We start from the raw sequence: 19708 nt of genomic DNA on the forward strand, positions 1-19708 counted from the left end.
GCAAGTCAGGACTGGCCGAGGGATAAATGGGCTGTTTTGCTTCAGAGTGTACTTAAAGGGAAAGCCCAACAAGCTTACTCGGCTTTGTCCGCGGAAGATGCCCAGAGGTATGAGTTGGTGAAAGAGGCCATCCTCAGGATTTATGAGTTGGTCCCGGAAGCATGCCGGTAGAGGTTCCGGAATGCGAGGAAGCAGTGGGACCGCACGTATTTAGAGTTTGCCCGTGAGATGCAGACATATTGTGAGCATTGGTGCGCCTCGAAAGGGGTAGATGGGGATTATGACAGACTGCTACAGCTGATCCTGATTGAACAGTTTAAAGGTTGTGTCCCTGACGGTATGAGACCCTGCCTAGATGAGAAAGAGGCAGACACTTTAGCCGCAACTGCTAAGTTAGCAGATGAGTAGGCGTTGACACATAAAACGAAGTTTGCCCCGAGTAAAGGCTACCAGAAGGGAAGTCAGGACGGCGGGGAGAGTCCGCCAGAAAAGTCAGAAAGTAAGCCGGGGACTAGTGAGAAGGCCAAGGTAGACCGGGAGCAGTCTGGTAGGAAGTCTCCTGGGGTGGTATGTTATAATTGTGGGAAAGTCGGACACTTTGCGTCCAGGTGCTTTGCCCCAAAGAAGGAGACGGGAAAAGGAAAGGCGGCGTTTCTGACTGGCTGTATTGAGCTGGTAAGCAAACCGCTAGGAGAGGAGAGGGCTACCAAAGTTCAGGAAGGGCGCGAGAGGTTTATCTCGGCCGGATTGGTGTCAGTGAAGGAGGGGTTAAAACCAGTTCCAGTGCGGAGCTGGAGAGACACGGGAGCGTGTCAGTCATTGATATTAAAGAGTGTGTTAGAGTTTAGTTCAGAGACCCAGACTGGGGAGGTCAGTGTCAAAGGCATTGGGCAAGGGACTGAAGCAGTGCCTTTGCACCAGATACACCTACAAAGCAACTTGGTCTCTGGACCAGTCACGATAGGGGTGAGGCTCGAACTACCGATGAAAGGCGTGGAGATCTTGCTCGGTAATGACCTCGCCGGTGGGGAAGTGTATCCGCAGTAAAATTGACAGGCCTGCCTGCCAGCATTGAGGCCCTGCCCATGGACTCACAGGGTTATCCCGTTTGCGCAGTGACTTGGCGTATGTCCAGAAAGACTGCCGAAATAGCTCTAGCGGAGACGTTTCTACCAGCCTTGTACCAGGAGGGGGTAGAAAGTGAAACAGGAGGAAGTGAGGAAATTAAGGTAGATTTATCATTAGAAAGGAAGGAATTTGTACAGGCGCAGGAGCGAGACGAGGAGCTGATGGTTTCGGTGGGGACAGCTCTCTCTGAAGCAGAATTAAAAAGAGAGCCAGTAGGCTATTGTGTGGAGGAGGGAGTACTAAGGAAGAAAGGGAGACCAAGTACCGTGCTCGCAGATGAGGAATGGAGGATGGTACCAAAAATTTATGGGGATGAGATTCTTAACCTGGCCCACAAGATACCCCTCGGTGGATATTTTGGGGGGAGGAAAACAGTCGGCGAAATCATGAAAGAGTTTTACTGGCTGCACAGGAGGAAGGATGTTATTGACTATTGTAGATGTGAGTTAACACAGTTAGAGGCTATTAACATGTTAAAAGCTCACCACGATCAGAAAACAAATCTAGCTGGTGATATCATGAAAATTAATGAAGCTAGGGTGCCACCTGATAAGGGGAGGGCCCATTTTGAAAAGTGTGGTGCCAACCAGATGGGAGAAGTCTATCGTTTTGGCCAGCTTGGCTGATAAGGTCTCTCCCTTAATCCCCGAACAAAGCGAGCTAGTTAAACGGCACGCACACGGATGTCCGAACGTCACGGTACATGGGGTGGTTGTCACGTCAGGTCAGCCTAGTGAGCAACACCCCTATAGAATGATTAATTCAGTGTCAAAAGGGCTAAAGAACACAGAAGTGTATATTGGCGATGTAGTAGTCTGGAGTGACACGTGGGAGGAACACATTTCAGTGGTAGAAGAGCTGTTTAAATGGCTGTCTGAAGCCAGCCTGATAGTGAACCTCGCAAAAAGTGAGTTCGGCCACGCGAAGGTCACTTATCTGGGATTTGTGGTAGGACAGGGGCAGCTGGCTCCGATGCAAGCTAAGGTGCGGGCTATCTCTGAAGTCCCCACCCCGACAGACAAGAGAGCCCGGAGAAGGTTCTTGGAGATGGTGGGGTACCATCGGAAGTTTTGCAGAAAAAAAACAACAACTTTGCGGATGGTACCCACCCTCTTATTAAGCCCTTGCCAAAGAATGCTAAGTTGGTATGGGACGACCCTTGTTATCTGTGTCCGGGGCGAAAACCACTGAGACGTTATACTGATCACAATTCATTAGTGTTTTCGGCCACTATGAAGTTTGCTAAGTTGGAGCCTGGTTTAAAGGATTATTAAAATAACACATATAAAAGGAACAGAAAATGTGATTGCTGACTGTCTGTCAGGTGTTGACAACTTAAAAAGTCTCTGTATTAGCCAAAAAGCTGATAAACATGTATATTTGTGTGTATATGATAGTGTATTCATGACTATATTTTAACCCCGGTAAAAATCCTTTGAAGTGTAGGGATGTGACAAAAGAACCAGTTATCAGAAGATTGATGCCGATAAGAGGACAATGGGGGAACCTTCAAGAGATGTTAATGAGAGACGAGAGGGATTAACGGAAAGGAGACACAGTTCCGAGTATTGTCAGAGACCGGGGCTTTGAACCCTGAACTGTTTGAAGTGTGATGGACAGGCGATACCCCAGCAGGGGGATAAAAAGGGACAGGTTCGCTAAGGCAAGGGACACATGACTCCACGAGGTAACGAGACCCTGAAAGCGGTGTGCCCCCCCACTAGTTGGTGGGAGTTTTTTTGGAGGTCTGGTCGCGGGACCAGCCATAGACACACAGGGTAGAAAGGTACGGATCGGCGGGAACCTGGTGTGTGTGTCCACCCTTGCCTGGGTGCCGGGTTCACCGCAGAAGAACGATCGTATCTGGAATGGAGGGGTCACAGTCAGTGACCTCAGAAGACATTACAAAGGGCTCGCCCGAAAGCTGACTGCGAGGAATATCGAAGGCCTGTTTGGAATCCAATTTGAATATTTATTCGTTCCCTCTCTGCCCCCCGCCCCCAATGGCACAACAGTGATTACTGTGAACTGAACTGAACTCAATTGAACTGAACTTTGCGTCACTTGAAACTGGTCATTTACCCCTAGACGGCGATAGAGCTTGATTGATCCTATCATCCTAGTTCTGTGTACATGTGTGTTTATCATTGCTGAACTGTTGCATTTATTATCCTGTTGATTAGAGTACTGTGTTGCTTATTTCTTTAATAAAACTTTCTTAGTTCCAGTAATCCAGACTCCAACTAAGTGGTCCATTTCTGCTGGTTTGGCAACCCAGTTATGGGATACGTAACAAGATCTATCCAAGGTGCACCATATTGATACAATTACGAAGAAGGCACTACAGTAGCTGTACTTCATTAGGAGTTTGAGTAGATTTGGTACGTCACAAAAGATTTTAGCACATTTCTACAAAAGTACCGTGAAGAGCATTCTAGTTGGTTGAATAACCATCTGGTATGGAGGGGCAACGGCATAAGATCAGAATAAACTGCAGAAAGTTGTAAACTCAGCTAGCTCCATTGAAGACACCTTCAAAAGTCAGTGCCTCAAGAAGGCAGCATCTATCATTAAGGAACTTCACCATCTAGAACATGCCCTCTTCTCATTGCTACCATCAGGGGAGAGATACAGGAGCCTGAAGACACACACTCAACAGTTTTAAGAACAATTTCTTCTCCTCCACCATCAAATTTCTGAAGGACCAATAACCCATACACACAACCTCGCTTTTTGCTTTCTTTTTCCACATTTTTTATATATTTCACACTGTAACTTACAGTAATTTTTAATGTATTGCACTGTACTGCTGCTGCAAAACAAATTTCATGACATACATCAGTGATAATAATTCTAATTCTGATTTACTGTCTAGAACATAAGAGGTAGGAAACAAAATTGAATAACGGTTCTGTGGATCATCTTTATTCATCCTTTATTTTATGCTCCACTCGTGCTCAGTTGTCAGTGTTACTGAGGAGCACAGCTTTTCAGATCCTTTTTATTTTTGGCCTCCAGCATCGCTGTAATAATTCTTAATGGAAGCATAAGGAAAACCTTTTTGTCTTTAGAGGTCATTCTACAACTTTTTAGCCTTGACACAGACAGCATTTGCCTGATATATCTTGTGCTTTCTTTTATTATTTAACAACTAAACTACCTACACAAATACTCAATGAGTGCAGATGCTTAAAGACAATTTTCCTGCCAAAACAAAATCAACATGAAGGCTGCATACAGGTTACCATCACCTGACTTATGGACAACCCTACGTAAAAGCAAGCTCATGTTATTAAATTATAAAATCTGACGTACAAATGGTAGATCTCTCTCCAATTTTGTAATTGTTCTTTTAGCCTTGTATGCGTTTCATTGCTATACCACTGAGTGACCCTTGCACATTTTCTGACTTCAGCACAAAATCGACTTAAGAAAGTCTGGTAAACCAGTTCGCTAACTGGGGACGGCAATAGAAAAAGGCACTTTCAGGCATTATGGTATATTATGAGCTACTTTACAATATTTTCAATTGTGAAATGAACATACCAAGAGGAATAATGAGAAACCTCATGTAGCCAAACCAGTCAGGTGTCTTGTGCGACAGCTGCTCCACAAAGAGCCGTAGAATAGCACTCAGGAAATGCTGGGCTCCTGCCACAGTCACTTTAATGGGATTTGGAGTTTGGGAGTTACAGTTACAGCTGAAAACAAAGGAAAATTGGTGTCTGTATTAAAAAAAATGCAGCCTTAACAAAAGCTAACACACAAGTGCAAGTTTTAACATTAAATTATCTCAAGGTTCATTTCAAACAAAATCTGACATCGAGCCATTGGAAGTGGTATTATTGCAGATCATGTAATAATGAAGACTGAGGTCATCTGGTTGAGCAAGTTTGTGCTGGCTTTTGGAAAGAGAAATCATGATCATATACTTCCTTTGCCTCATAACCCTTTATGTTCTTCATCTTCTGTTTGCTGTCTATTCCTCTTCAAAATTTATGAATCAGCTGCTGCTACTTTTTTCCAGACAGTATTGCACATCCCAATAGGTATCATTGAAAAAAAACTTGAATTTTGGTCTGAGTTTAATTTTTCTTTTCTTATTCCAACAAAAGCTCTTGCTGGTAGATTGCTTTTTTCCCCCAAGGATTACAATGCCAACATTTCCTCTTAATTAGATTTGTTTGCATTACTATCTTTGTATCTTTATTAATATTCCAATTAGGGCATAAGAAGTGTTTCTTTTCAGTTAAAGGATAATGCATTGGCTTTTATTTTTACATTTATAAACCATCTCATCAACATGGCCTTCCACCTAGTGCCTTTTGATTATATACAAGTACCAAGATATGTAGCCACGTAGTTTTCAAGATACTGCCATTTGTGATATGTTTCCATTTTCACTCTTCATAAGTCATCACTACTTCACACCTACCGACACTATGCCCATGTCATTCTGAGGCCTCTAACTATCCTTATCACTACTACTTAGCCAGTTTTTTAAACTTCTACACATTTTATAACATCAGCCACGTATCAACATTGCAAAGCAAAAGTGACATTTGCAAATCTTTTAGCCTCCTCCCCCAGCCGTCTGAAAACATCCATCACCGATCACCCTCAGCTTCATGTTACTAAGCAAGTTTATCTATTAGTATTCCAATAATTCTGTTAATTCTTCAGCCACTTATAATTTTCATCGCTCTTGTTGAACATCTTCAAGAACTTAATATAAAAATCAGTATTGCTTTGTTTATTTAAAAGACACTGCAACAGCTCCACCATTCAATCATGGCTGATTTATTTTTCAGCCCTATTCTCCTGCCTTCTCCTTCTTACCAATCAAGAACCTATCAATCTTTTCCTTAAATATACCCAATGATGTGGCCTCCACAGCCCTCTGTGGCAACAAATTCCACAGGCTCACCATCATCTGGCTGAAAAAATGTCTGCTCCATTTCAAAGGGACATTCTGTTATTCTGAGATCCCGGACTCTCCTACCAGAGGAAACATCCTTTCTCTGTCCACTTTATCTAGGCTTTTCAGTATCTGGTACATGTCAATGAGATCTACCCTTATTCTTCTGTACTTCTTCAACTGAAGGCCAGAGACACCTGTTGCATTAATGAACTATATCTTTGGATTAGTCAGACTGAACTTAATACAATCGATGTTGATGATTTCCCTAGTTCTTTTAGTTCTTCCTGTTACTTTACTGGCTCATTTACTGTCTCCCCTTTCTTTACACTACAAATTCTTCAGTTTTCTATCATTAATTCTGAAAATTAAAATAATTGAGACCAATGTTTTTACCTTCCTTTGTAGTTTTCGGCAATTATGGATGCATTCCAGTTGAACTAGGTGATTTATGAAGTTTTCAAATCAAATGGTTCAACTTAATATCAGAAAATGTATACAGTATACAACCTGAAATTCTTACTCTTCACGAAGACATCCACGAAACAAGAAACCCCCAAAACCCAAATCCTCTTCCCCCTACCCGCACAAACAACAGAAACATTGACCCTCCCACCACTTGCACCAACAGAAGCACCATTCTCTCTCCCCAACGTGCAGGCAATAGCAAAAGGCCCCAAAGAGACCGTGATTTGGAGTCCATCAAGTTTTGATAATGATTTTTCAATAAAACCTAAAGTCTGGTCAGAGTGATATGCTTTAAGCCACTTCTTAAGAGATGGTACAAATTAAAGATCTAGGGTGAGAGTTCTAACACAAAATGCTTTTGTTGAGAAAGGAATTACTGCCAATGGTTGATAGTGTGAAAGAAACTGGAATTAAAAGAGCATAGAAAATCTGTAAATATGAGAAAGTCTGCAAATGCTGGAAATCCAATGCTGGAAAACACATATAAAACTCAGGAGGAACTCAGCAGATCAGACAGCATCAATGGAAATGAATAAATAGTCAAGGTTTTGGGCCGAGAAAATAGATCACTGAGATAAGGATGAGATAAGTTATGCTAATCCTTAAAGGACGAACATATTTAAATCAAGATAATCCTAGAGTGCTTAAGGAAGTATCCCAAGAAATAGTGGATGCATTAGTGATAATTTTTCAAAACTCGTTAGATTCTAGACTAGTTCCTGAGGATTGGAGGGTGGCTAATGTAACTCCACTTTTTAAAAAAGGAGGGAGAGAGAAACCAGGGAATTATAGACCGGTTAGCCTAACGTCGGTGGTGGGGAAACTGCTGGAGTCAGTTATCAAGGATGTGATAACAGCACATTTGAAAAGCGGTGAAATCATCGGACAAAGTCAGCATGGATTTGTGAAAGGAAAATCATGTCTGACGAATCTCATAGAATTTTTTGAGGATGTAACTAGTAGAGTGGATAGGGGAGAACCAGTGGATGTGGTATATTTGGATTTTCAAAAGGCTTTTGACAAGGTCCCACACAGGAGATTAGTGTGCAAACTTAAAGCACACGGTATTGGGGGTAAGGTATTGGTGTGGGTGGAGAATTGGTTAGCAGACAGGAAGCAAAGAGTGGGAATAAACGGGACCTTTTCAGAATGGCAGGCGGTGACTAGTGGGGTACCGCAAGGCTCAGTGCTGGGACCCCAGTTGTTTACAATATATATTAATGACTTGGATGAGGGAATTAAATGCAGCATCTCCAAGTTTGCGGATGACACGAAGCTGGGTGGCAGTGTTAGCTGTGAGGAGGATGCAGGGTGACTTGGATAGGTTGGGTGAGTGGGCAAATTCATGGCAGATGCAATTTAATGTGGATAAATGTGAAGTTATCCACTTTGGTGGCAAAAATAGGAAAACAGATTATCTGAATGGTGGCCAATTAGGAAAAGGGGAGGTGCAATGAGACCTGGGTGTCATTATACACCAGTCATTGAAAGTGGGCATGCAGGTACAGCAGGCGGTGAAAGAGGCAAATGGTATGCTGGCATTTATAGCAAGAGGATTCGAGTACAGGAGCAGGGAGGTACTACTGCAGTTGTACAAGGCCTTGGTGAGACCACACCTGGAGTATTGTGTGCAGTTTTGGTCCCCTAATCTGAGGAAAGACATCCTTGCCATAGAGGGAGTACAAAGAAGGTTCACCAGATTGATTCCTGGGATGGCAGGACTTTCACATGAAGAAAGACTGGATGAACGGGGCTTGTACTCATTGGAATTTAGAAGATTGAGGGGGGATCTGATTGAAACGTATAAAATCCTAAAGGGATTGGACGGGCTAGATGCAGGAAGATTGTTCCCAATGTTGGGGAAGTCCAGAACGAGGGGCCACAGTTTGAGGATAGAGGGGAAGCCTTTTAGGACCGAGATTAGGAAAAACTTCTTCACACAGAGAGTGGTGAATCTGTGGAATTCTCTGCCACAGGAAACAGTTGAGGCCAGTTCATTGGCTATATTTAAGAGGGAGTTAGATATGGCCCTTGTGGCTACAGGGGTCAGGGGGTATGGAGGGAAGGCTGGGGCAGGGTTCTGAGTTGGATGATCAGCCATGATCATAATAAATGGCAGTGCAGGCTCGAAGGGCCAAATGGCCTACTCCTGCACCTATTTTCTATGTTTCTATGTTTCTATGTAAATAATGAGACAGAGGAGGGTCAGTGGTGTTGTAAACTTGGATTATCAGAAGGCGTTTGATAAGATGCTGCACATGAAGCTTGCTTAACAAGATAAGAGCCCATGGTATTTCAGGAAAGATACTCAAATGGATAGAGCATTGGCTGATTGGCAGGAGGCAAAGAGTGGGAGTATAGGGAGCCTTTCTGAATTGGCTGCTGGTGACAAGTAGAGTTCCACAGTTTTCTATGTTTCTATGTTTCTATAATGTTTAATCAGAAAGTTATGAGGACCCATGTGAAGATTGAATAGATCAAGTGTAAATGATATTGTAGGAAGGAGAATTTCAACACGTTCGAGTGAAGAGAGGATGGTCAGATTTATGCTGGAAGAGTTCCTTAATAATGGGGATTTCAACAACAGGTGAGCCGAATCTGGGGCTGCATTAAGCAGCTCAAATCTAAAATAGTTACGAGTGTAAGTGTGGAAGTCCAAGTTCCTCCTTGTATGCATCCTCTGTGCTTGGCTCAAAGAACAAGTTAACTTGTTGCAGACTTGGTGTTGATTTCAGTCAATGCCCCTCATTACACAAGTCAAAAATAGCTACATATCAAACTATCCAATTCTTGTCTTGGGCAAAATGCCTGGACATTATTTATGGGCTCCAACAAGGCTATGAAGAGCAATTTGTCACACAGAGCCAAAACACAGCATCACAGTAGACAGTGCAGCTAAATCAGGTTACCACTGTTTTTTATGTCATTACTGGGATTCTTCACATTGTCAAGCAGCAGCAGCACTGGTTGCTCTGAATTAAGCAGAGATGGACACAGAGTCTATAGAAGTGAGGCAAAGCAGCATCAACTTCATGGATTCTGTGCATATTAGAGGAGTAGGTATTTGCTATCCCGAGGCAAGTCAAGATGGATAAATCCCCAGGGCTGACAGAATTTCCTTTGGATTCTACAGGAGGCAAGTGCAAAAATTGCTGGGCCCCTAACAGAGAACATTTAAATCATCCTTAGTAATGGGAGAGGTACCAGTGGATTGGAGGATAGCCAATGTTGTTCCACTGTTTAAAAAGGTTCCAAGCAAATAAAAGGGGAAATTATAGGCTGATGAGTCTGACATCAGTTGTGGGAAAGTTACTGGAAGGTATTTGAAGAGACTGGATATCTAAGTATTTGAATAGACATGGTCTGATTAAGGATAGTCAGCATGGCTTTGTTCATGATAGGTGATGTCTAACCAATCTTAAAGAGCTTTTCAAGGAAGTTTTACCAGGAAAGTTGATGAAGACAAGGCAGTAGATGTTGTCTACGTGGACTTTACCAAGGCATTTGACAACGTACACCATGGGAGGTTGGTCAAAAAAGTTCAGGCACCTGGCATTCTGGAAAAGGTAGCAAATTGGATTAAACGTTGGCCTTGTGGGAGAAACCAGAGAGTGGTAGTAGAAGGTGCCTCTCTGACTGGAGGCCTGTGACTAGTGGAGTGCTGCAGGAATTAGCGCTGGGTCCTTTGTTGTTTGTCATCTATATCAATGATCTGGATGATAATGTGGTTAATTTGATCAGCAAATTTGCAGATGACACCAAGATAGGGATGGAGTAGACAGTGAGGAAGGCTATCATGGCATGCAGAGAAAATGGTATCAGCTGGAAAAATAGACTAAAAAATGGCAGATGGAAATCAATGCAGACAAATGTGAGGTCTTGCACTTTCGGTAGGACTAACCAAGGTAGGTTTTATACAATGAACACTGAGGAGTGTGGTAGAACAAAGGGATCTGGGAATTTAGGTCCTTAATTCTTTGAAAGTGGCATCACAGGTAGGTAGGGTCATAAAGAAAGCATTTGGCACATTGGCCTTCATAGATTAATGTATTGAGTACAGGAGGTAGCATGTTGAAGTTGTTGAAGACGTTGGTGAGGCCTAATTTGGAGTATTGTGTGCAATTCTGGTCACTTGCCTACAGGAAAGATGGAAATAAGGTTGAACAAGTACAGAAAAAAATTTACAAGGATGTGCCAGGTCTGGAGGACCTGAGTTATAAAGAAAGATTGAATAGGTTAGGACTGTATTCTTTAGAATGTAGACGATGAAGAGGAGATTCATTAAGGTATACAAAATTATGAGGGGTATAGATAAGGTTAATGCAAGCAAGCTTTTTCCACTGAAGTTGAGTGGGATTACAAACAAAGGTAATTGGTTAAAGGTGAAAGGTGAGAAGTTTAAGTGCAACAGGAGGGGAAACTTCTTCACTTAGAAGGTCGTGGGAGTATGGAATGAGCTGCCAGCACAATTGGTGCATGCGAGCTAGATTTCAAGATTTAAGTTAAGTTTGGATAGGTACATGGATAGTCAGGGTATAGAGGGCTATGGCCCTGGTGCAGGTTGCTAGGAGTAGGCAGTTTAAATCATTTTGGCATGGACTAGATTGCCAAAGGCCCTGTTTCTGTGCTTTACTTCTCTATGATTTCCTTCTTGAATAATAGAACATCAGTCACTCTTCTGTCCTCTGGGACCTTGTCTGTGGCTAGAGAGGACACAAAGATGTTGGTAAAGGTCCCAGCAATCTATTCTCTTGACTCTCTCAATAACCTGGGGTATATCCCATCAGGCCCTGCAGACTGATCCATTTTAATGCTCTTTAAGATACCCAACACTACCCCCTCCTTTATCCTACCCTCTCCCTAGTCATCCTCTTACTCTTAGCGTATGTACAGACTGCCTTGGGATTCACTTTAATCCTACTTGCCAAGGTTTTTTTTCCATAGCCACACCTGGATTTCCCAATTCCTTTCCCGAGTTCTTTTCAGGCTTCTTTATAATCCTCAAGGGTTCGGTTTCATTCTAGCTTCTGAAGCTTTACATACTTCTCTTCTTGACTAAATTCATCACCTCTCTCAACATCCAAGGTTCTCTTACCTTGCCATCCTTGTCCTTCCTTCTGACTGGAACATACCTGTCCTGTACTCTTGGTCTTCAAACACCTTCCACAGGTTAGGAGTGGACTTGCAGAAAAACAGCTGTTCCCAATTAACTCTCTCTAGTTCCTACCTAATGCTCTTGTATTTTTCCCTGCTCTAATTTAATACTCTCCCACAAGGTCCAAGCAATATGCTTAAGCAGCCTCAGTGCAGGGCTGCCTGTGGTGGAAAGGAAGGGGAATGTCCTTTGCCCACAGGAGGCAAGGAGGCCGTCCAGAGAAACTAGTGGCAAGGGTTCACTGAGGAGATAAGTGACTTCAACCAAACATCAAAGACCTGACAACAGTGCATCAAAAAAAATCAACGATCTTATACATTTTACATAGTATTTAAAAGTTATACATTTTTAAATACCATGTTGCAAAGCTATTTTAAAGCTCACTCACTGTCAGTAATTCAATGTGAAATGTCACTCCTGCACAGTTGACAGGCCCAGACCACCTCCATCACCCCACTCCACAGGGGAAATGGCAACGTCCATATTTTGGGCAGCAGTAACTGAGAAAAATAGTTGAAACTACTGACAATCATTGAATCATGGCACTCTAATCCTGCTTCTTATAGCTCATACTTTCTTCTCATTTGCAGCCTGTAGGTGGTGTAAGCATGCCGCTCTTACCAGCCCAAATGCACGCCAAACCCTAGACAACGGGCTCTTTAAGTTTTCTATTAAGTTCAACTGAACTAACGGTATGCCAGCCAAAATAGAGCAAAGCTGAAAATACACTAAATGCTCCATTTAGCAATGCTTAGCCATCAGTGCAGATATACAGTGACACAACGTAACTTAGAGATCAACTTAAAGATAGAGAGAGACAGGGCAGAATATTAGATTCTGCAATTTAACAGCCCCGCTTTGTTCCTCAATTCTAACCAAACAGGTTTTGCCTCCAAACTATCACTTGCATTATTACTATAACTGTATCAATTCCCTGTGGCTTTTCTACCTGCCTGGGCACAACCTAGGAATATCACGCTTTATCAGAGCGTGGTGACAGCATGCGTTCAAGCAACACGTGACAGACCCAATTACATAATTCAGCCTGATATTTTAGTACATCAATGAAGGGCAGCTGCACCACTATATCAGCAAGTCTTACCACTATCCACCATAAAAGGAGGATACAAATAAAGACCATATAACTTCCGCGCCAATATTTACCCTTCACCACCAAAACACTCATTGGGTCATTGTTGCTAGTCGAAGCTTGCTATATGCAAGTTATTTGGTTACATCTACAGTGTCTTGCAAAGGTATTCAGCCCCCACAACTATTTCCACATTTTACTGTCCCATTTTCTAAATTTAAAATGTATTGAAATAGGATTATTTAAGGTAATCTACAAAACATTGTGCATCATGTCAAAACAAAAAAAAATTCCAAAAGATGTCAAAGATTTACCAAAATTGAAAAAAAAACTGTGGGGCTGAAAAAGTATTCATCCCCTTTCCTAACATTCCTCAGGTGCAATATACTGTATTACCTTACCAACTCACCCAATGTGTGATGTAGAAAATTGATCAAAATAGGATATTTTAAGAGATTCCTGGTTAGGTACATGGAGCTTAGAAAAATAGAGGGCTATGGGTAACCCTAGGTAATTTCTAAAGTAAGTACATGTTCGGCACAGCATTGTGGGCCGAAGGGCCTGTATTGTGCTGTAGGTTTTCTATGCTTCTATGTTTCTACGTTAGCTGTTTTCAAATAATTCGTAAGAATAAATACCCCTCTCTTTGTAAGGTCTAACACACTAAACCAAAATGAAGCCAAAAGTCAGGGAAATTATAATAAAAAAGCAGAAATATGGGGAAGAGTACTATTCCATTTCAAAGGCACTAAACATGCCTTGGAGCTCAGTACCGTCCAGCATGAAAAGTGGTAGAATATGAAACCAGCCACATTGCCTAGGTCAGGCTGCCCCTCTAAACTTAGTCACAGGAGAAGAATGGCTATTGTAAGTGAGGCTGCTGAGATGCCAACAGTCACACTGAGTGATTTGCAGAAGTCAGTAGCTGCAAATGGAGATAAAGTACTCTAAGGCCTTGAACGAAAATAATATTTATGAGTGGCAAGGAAGAAGTCCTGCCTAAAAAAATGTATATTCTTATCTGTAAAAAATTTTCAAAGCTTCATATTGAAGATGATATAAAAATGTGCAAGAAGGCCTTTAGTCGGATGAGACTAAAGTGGAACTTTTTTGGCCTCAATACTATGTGATACGTGTGACATATATTTAATGCTGTGCATCAGCTAGGTAATACCATCCCTACTGTAGAGTATGGAGGATATAGCATAAGACCATGAGATAAAGGAGCAGAATTAGGCCATTTCATCATGACTGATCCATTTTTCCTCTCAGCCCCTATCTTCTGCCTTCCCTCCTTGACCAATCAAGAATCTGTCAACCTCTGCCTTAAATATACATAAAGACTTGGCCTCCACAGCCACTTGTGGTAACGATTTCCAGATTCACCACTTCCTAGCTAAAGGAATTCCTCCTCATCTCCATTCTAAAAGGTTGCTCCTCTATTCTGAGGCTGTGTCATCTGGTCCTAGACTCCCCCACCATAGGAAACATCATCTCCACATCCACTTGATCAAGGCCTTTCACCATTCGATAGGTTTCAATTAGGTCACCCCTCACTCTTCTGAATTCTAAGCCCAGAGCCATCAAACGCTGTTCATATGCCAAGACGTTCAATCCTGGAATCATTTTTGTGAACCTCCTTTGAACCCTCTCCAGTGTCAGCACTTCCTTTCTAAGAGATTCAAAACTGCTCACAGTACTCCAAGTGAGGCCTCTCCAGTGCTTTATAAAGCCTCAACATGACATCCTTGCTTTTATATTCTAGTGCTTTTGAAATGAAGCCACTGCTTTTTCTATGCTAGTATCTTTCCTGTAGTACCATGGCTCTTACCTTGCTAAGCAGCCTCATCAGTGGTATTTTATCAAACTCTTCTGAAAATCCAAGAACACAACATCAACCGATTCTCCTTTGTCAATCCCACTTGTTATTTCTTCAAAGAATTCTAACAGATTTTTCAAACAGGAATTTCCCTTGAGGGAACCATGCTGACTATGGTCTATTTTATCATGTGCCTCAAAGTACCCCAGAACCACATCCTTAACAATCAACTTCAACATCTTCCCAACCACTGAGGTCAGACTAACTGGCCTATAGTTTCTGTTCTTCCACCTCTCTCCTTTCTTGAAGAGAGGAGTGACATTTGCAATTTTCCAGTCTTCCAAAACCATTCCAGAATCAAGTGATTCTTGAAAGATCATTACTAATGAGTATAGGAACCGTAGTGTACAAAGGCTGTTGAAAATCTAGTCAAGAAGAAAAGCTCACGAAAGGTTCAAAAACCTAGGTAATGATAGAGATCTAGAAGATTATAAGGCCAGCAGGAAGGAGCTTAAGAATGAAATTAGAAGAGCCAGAAGGGGCCATGAGAAGGCCTTGGCGAGCAGGATTAAAGAAAACCCCAAGGCATTCTACAAGTATGTGAAGAGCAAAGGATAAGATGTGAGAGAATAGGACCAATCAAATGTGACAGTGGAAAAGTGTATATGGAACCGAAGGAGATAGCTGAGGTACTTAAGGAATACTTTGCTTCAGTATTCACTATGGAAAAGGTTCTTGGTGATTGTAGGGATGACTTACAGCAGATTGAAAGGCTTGGGCATGTAGACGTTAAGAAAGAGGATGTGTTGGAGCTTTTGGAAAGCATCAAGTTGGATAAGTCTCCAGGACCGGACGAGATATACCCCAGTGGGAGGTGAGGGAGGAGATTGCTGAGCCTCTGGCAATGATCTTTGCATCATCAATGAGGACAGGGGAGGTTCCGGAGGATTGGAGGGTTGTAGGTGTTGTTCCTTTATTCAAGAAAGGAAGTAGAGATAGCCCAGGAAATTATAGACCAGTGAGTCTTAATTCAGTGGCTGGTAAGTTGATGGAAAAGATCCTGAGAGGCAGGACTTATGAACGTTTGGAGAGACATAATATGATTAGGAATAGTCAGCATGACTTTGTCAAAGGCAGGTCGTATCTTATGAGCGTGATTGAATTTTTTGAGGATGTAACTAAACACATTGATGAAGGTAGAGCAGTAGATGTAGTGTATATGGATTTCAGCAAGGCATTTGATAAGGTACTCCATGCAAGGCTTATTAAAAAAGTAAGGAGGCATGGGGTCCAAGGGGACCATGCTTTGTGGATCCAGAACTGGCTTTCCCACAGAAGGCAAAGAGTGGTTGTAAATGGGTCATATCCTGCATGGAGGTCAGTGATCAGTGCTGTGTTTCAGCGATCTGTTCTGGGACCCCTTCTCTTTGTGGTTTTTATAAATGACCAGGATGAGAAAGTAGAGGGATGGGTTAGTAAATTTGCTGATGACACAAAGGTTGGGGGTGTTGTGGATAGTGTGGAGGGCTGTCAGAGGTTACAGCGGGACACTGATAAGATGCAAAATTGGGCTGATAAGTGGCAGATGGAGTACAACCCAGATAAGCGTGAAGTGGTTCATTTTGGTAGGTCAAATATGATGGCAGAATATAGCATTAATAGTAAGACTCTTGGCAGTGTGGAGGATCAGAGGGATGTTGGAGTCCGAGGCCATAGGACACTCAAAGCTGCTACGCAGGTTGACTCCATGGTTAAGGCGGCATACGGTGCATTGGCCTTCATCAACAATGGGATTGAGTTTAAGGGCCGAGAGGTAATGCTACAGCTACTTAGGACTCTGGTCAGACCCACTTGGAGTACTGTGCTCAGTTCTGGTCCCCTCACTACAGGAAGGATGTGGAAACTATAGAAAGGGTGCAGAGATTTACAAGGATGTTGCCTGGATTGGGGAGCATGCCTTATGAGAATAGGTTGAGTGAACTCAGCCTTTTCTCCCTGGAGCAACAGAGGATGAGAGGTGACCTGATAGAGGTGGATAAGATGATGAGAGGCATTGATCGTATCGATGGTCAGAGGCTTTTTCCCAGGGCTGAAATGGCTATCACGAGGGCACAGTTTTAAGGTGCTTGGAAGTAGGTACAGAAGAGATGTCAGCGGTAAGTTTTTTTACACAGAGAGTGGTGAGTGAGTGGAATGGGCAGCTAGCAGTGGTGGTGGAGATGGATACAATAGGGTCTTTTAAGAGACTCCTTATAGGTACATGGAACTAAATAGAGGGCTATGGGTAACCCTAGGTAATTTCTATAAAGAAAGTACATGTTCAGCACAGCATTGTGGGCTGAAGGGGCTGTATGGTGCTGTAGTTTCTCTATGTTTCTAATGGCTCCAAATCTCTTCAGCCACCTCTTTTAGAACCCTGGGGTGTACACAATCTGGTCCAGGTGACTTATATACATTCAGACCTTTCAGTTTCCCAAGAACCACCTTTTGTAATTTGTAGACCATATCCCGCTCAACGGCATCTAAAGTTGAACACTTAATATTGAGGGGAATGGCCACACAGTCAGTGCAGAGTACACCTGTGGCTGTTCCCCTCAATGATAAGTATACAACTTTAGATGTCATTGAGCACAGTCAGTGCAGAGTACACCTATTTCACTTTCTTTTCCTGACAGTCACTCAGTTACCTGTCTCCTGCAATCTAGGGGTGATTATCTCCCTGTAGCTCCAATCTATCACCTCCTCATTCTCCCCTATGAATCGAAGGTCATCAAGCTGCAAATGCAGTTCCTTAATACGTTTTCGCAGGAGCTGCAGCTCAATGCGCCCGGTGCAGATGTGTTTATCCAGGAGACTGGAGGTGTTCCAGACTTCCTACATCCCACCCACATGATCGAACATCTCTGGCAAGACCTCAAGATTGCTGTCCACTGTCATTAACCAACTAACCTGGCACAGCTTGAGTAACTTTGCAAGGAGGAATGGGCAAATCTTGCTCCATTCCGTTGTGCAAAGCAAACAGAACACAGAACAACACAGCACAGTAACAGACCATTCAGGCTACAATGTTGTGCCAAACCAACTAAAAAGCAAATCAAAAAAAAACAAACACTAATCCTTCCTACCTACACTATGTCCATATTCCCGCCATCTTCCTTGCATCCATGTGGCTATCCAAGCATCTCTTAAAAGCCTCTTAATGTATTTGCATCTCCTATCATACCAGGCATCCATGACTTTATAAGTAAAAAACTTACCCCTCACATCCCCTTTGAACCTACCTCCCACTCACCTTCAATGCATGCCCTCTGGTATTAGACATTTCAACCCTGGGAAACAGATACTCTCTACTCACTCTATCTATGTCTTTCATAATCTTATAAACTTCTATCAGATATCCCCTCAACCTCCAGAGAAAACAACCCTAGTATATTCAGCATCTTGTGATAACAAATGGCCTCTAAACCAGGCAACATCCTGGTAAACCTCCTCTGCACCCTCTACAAAGCCTCAACATCCTTCCTATAGTGGGGTGACCAGAACTGTAGGTAATACTGCAGATGTGGCCAAACCAGAGTTTTATGAAGTTACAACATAACCTCCTGACTTTTGAACTCAATGCCTTGACTAATAAAAGCAAGCATTCCATAAGTCTTCTTAACCACCTTATCAACCTGTGAGGCCACTTTCAAGGAGCGAAGGACTTGGATCCCAAGATCTCTCTGCTCAGCAACACTGTTATGGATCTTGCCGTTATCAATGTACTATCTCCTTGCATTTGCCCTACCGAGGTCCAACATCTCACATTTATCTGGGTTAAATTCTATCTGCCATTTCTCTGCCCACATCTGCAACTGATCTAAACCATACTGTATTCTTTGCCAGTCTTCTACAATATCCAGAACTCCATCAATCTTGATATCATCCACAAACATACTAACAAACTTATTTTCATCCTCGTCATTTATATACATCACAAATTGCAGAGATTCCAGCACAGAGCCCTGCAGAATATCACTAATTACAGACCTCCAGCTTGAATAAATCCCTTCAACCACTACCCTCTTCTATGCACAAGCCAGTTCCAAATCCAAACAGCCAATTCGCCGTGAACACCATGCATCTTAAAGTTCTGGATTAACTTTGTCAAACACATTATGAAAATTCATGTAGGCGACATCCACTGCCCTGCGCTCATCAATTTCTCTTGTCATCTTGTCAAAAAATTCAAACAAATTGGTAAGGCACACTCAATGCCATGCCAAAATTTTCTCCAGCAGTTTCCCTACAACTGACGAGAGACTCACCGGACTACAGTTCCCAGGGCTTTCCCTTGTTCCCTTCTTAAATAGAGGTACAGCATCAGCCTGTGGCTAGAGAGGACCCGAAGATCCTGGGACCAGCAATCTCATCTCTTGCCTTGTTCAATAACCTGGGGTAAACTCCATCAGGCCCTGGAGACTTATCCACCTTAATAATAATTAGAAGGCCTCCTAATTAAGACATTTAGAGGACAAGGAGGGGCCCTGACAACCACGTGTGCAAGAAATACATTCTGCTGCAGCTTCTTACAGACCACATTAGGGAACTGGAACTTAATGAATTCCAGATCATTCAAGAGGCTGGGGCTTGATTGACAGGGGATACAGAGAGATAGCTACGACTAAGGTGAAGAGCACTTACCTGTAACCATCAGGAGAGAGAAAGGGGATAGGCAGCCATGCTGTGGCTGTTCCACTCAGTAACAAATATGTTGTTTTGGATACTGTTAGGGAAGTGGGTGGGGGGGCACCTAGCTGAGGAAAGCTGCAGCAGTCAGGTCTCTGAACTGAGTCTGGTTCTACGGCTCAGAAGAGAAAGGGGCAAATTGAGGTGAACAGTACTGATAGGGGATTCATTGGTTAGGGAATAGGCAGGATATTTTGTAGACTAGAACAAGTTAGCGGATGGTACATTGGCTCCCTGGAGCCAGGGCCAGGGACATCTTGGATCGAGTCAGTAATACTGATCCATATCAGTACCAATGACAGAGGCAGGAACAGCAATCGGGTTTTGCAGAGTGATTTGAGGGAGTTAGATGCTAAGTTAAAGAACATGAACTTCAGGATGGTGATCTCAGGATTGCTATCC

At 42.7% G+C, this 19708-nt stretch overlaps 1 protein-coding gene across 10 annotated transcripts in view; it reads right to left on the reverse strand.

Annotated features, from left to right (window-relative positions):
* Nucleotides 1–19708, reverse strand: part of pacs2 (phosphofurin acidic cluster sorting protein 2) — a 301158-nt gene that overhangs the window by 42885 nt on the left and 238565 nt on the right. For all 10 annotated transcript variants that reach the window (XM_063052632.1, XM_063052615.1, XM_063052597.1 and 7 more), the window contains one exon: nt 4675–4829. In XM_063052632.1, coding sequence (XP_062908702.1) covers nt 4675–4829 — 155 coding nt within the window. The remainder of the gene's footprint in view (nt 1–4674; nt 4830–19708) is intronic.

This window comes from Mobula hypostoma, chromosome 1 (genome assembly GCF_963921235.1).
Source record: "Mobula hypostoma chromosome 1, sMobHyp1.1, whole genome shotgun sequence".
NCBI classification, from domain to species: Eukaryota; Metazoa; Chordata; class Chondrichthyes; order Myliobatiformes; family Myliobatidae; genus Mobula; species Mobula hypostoma.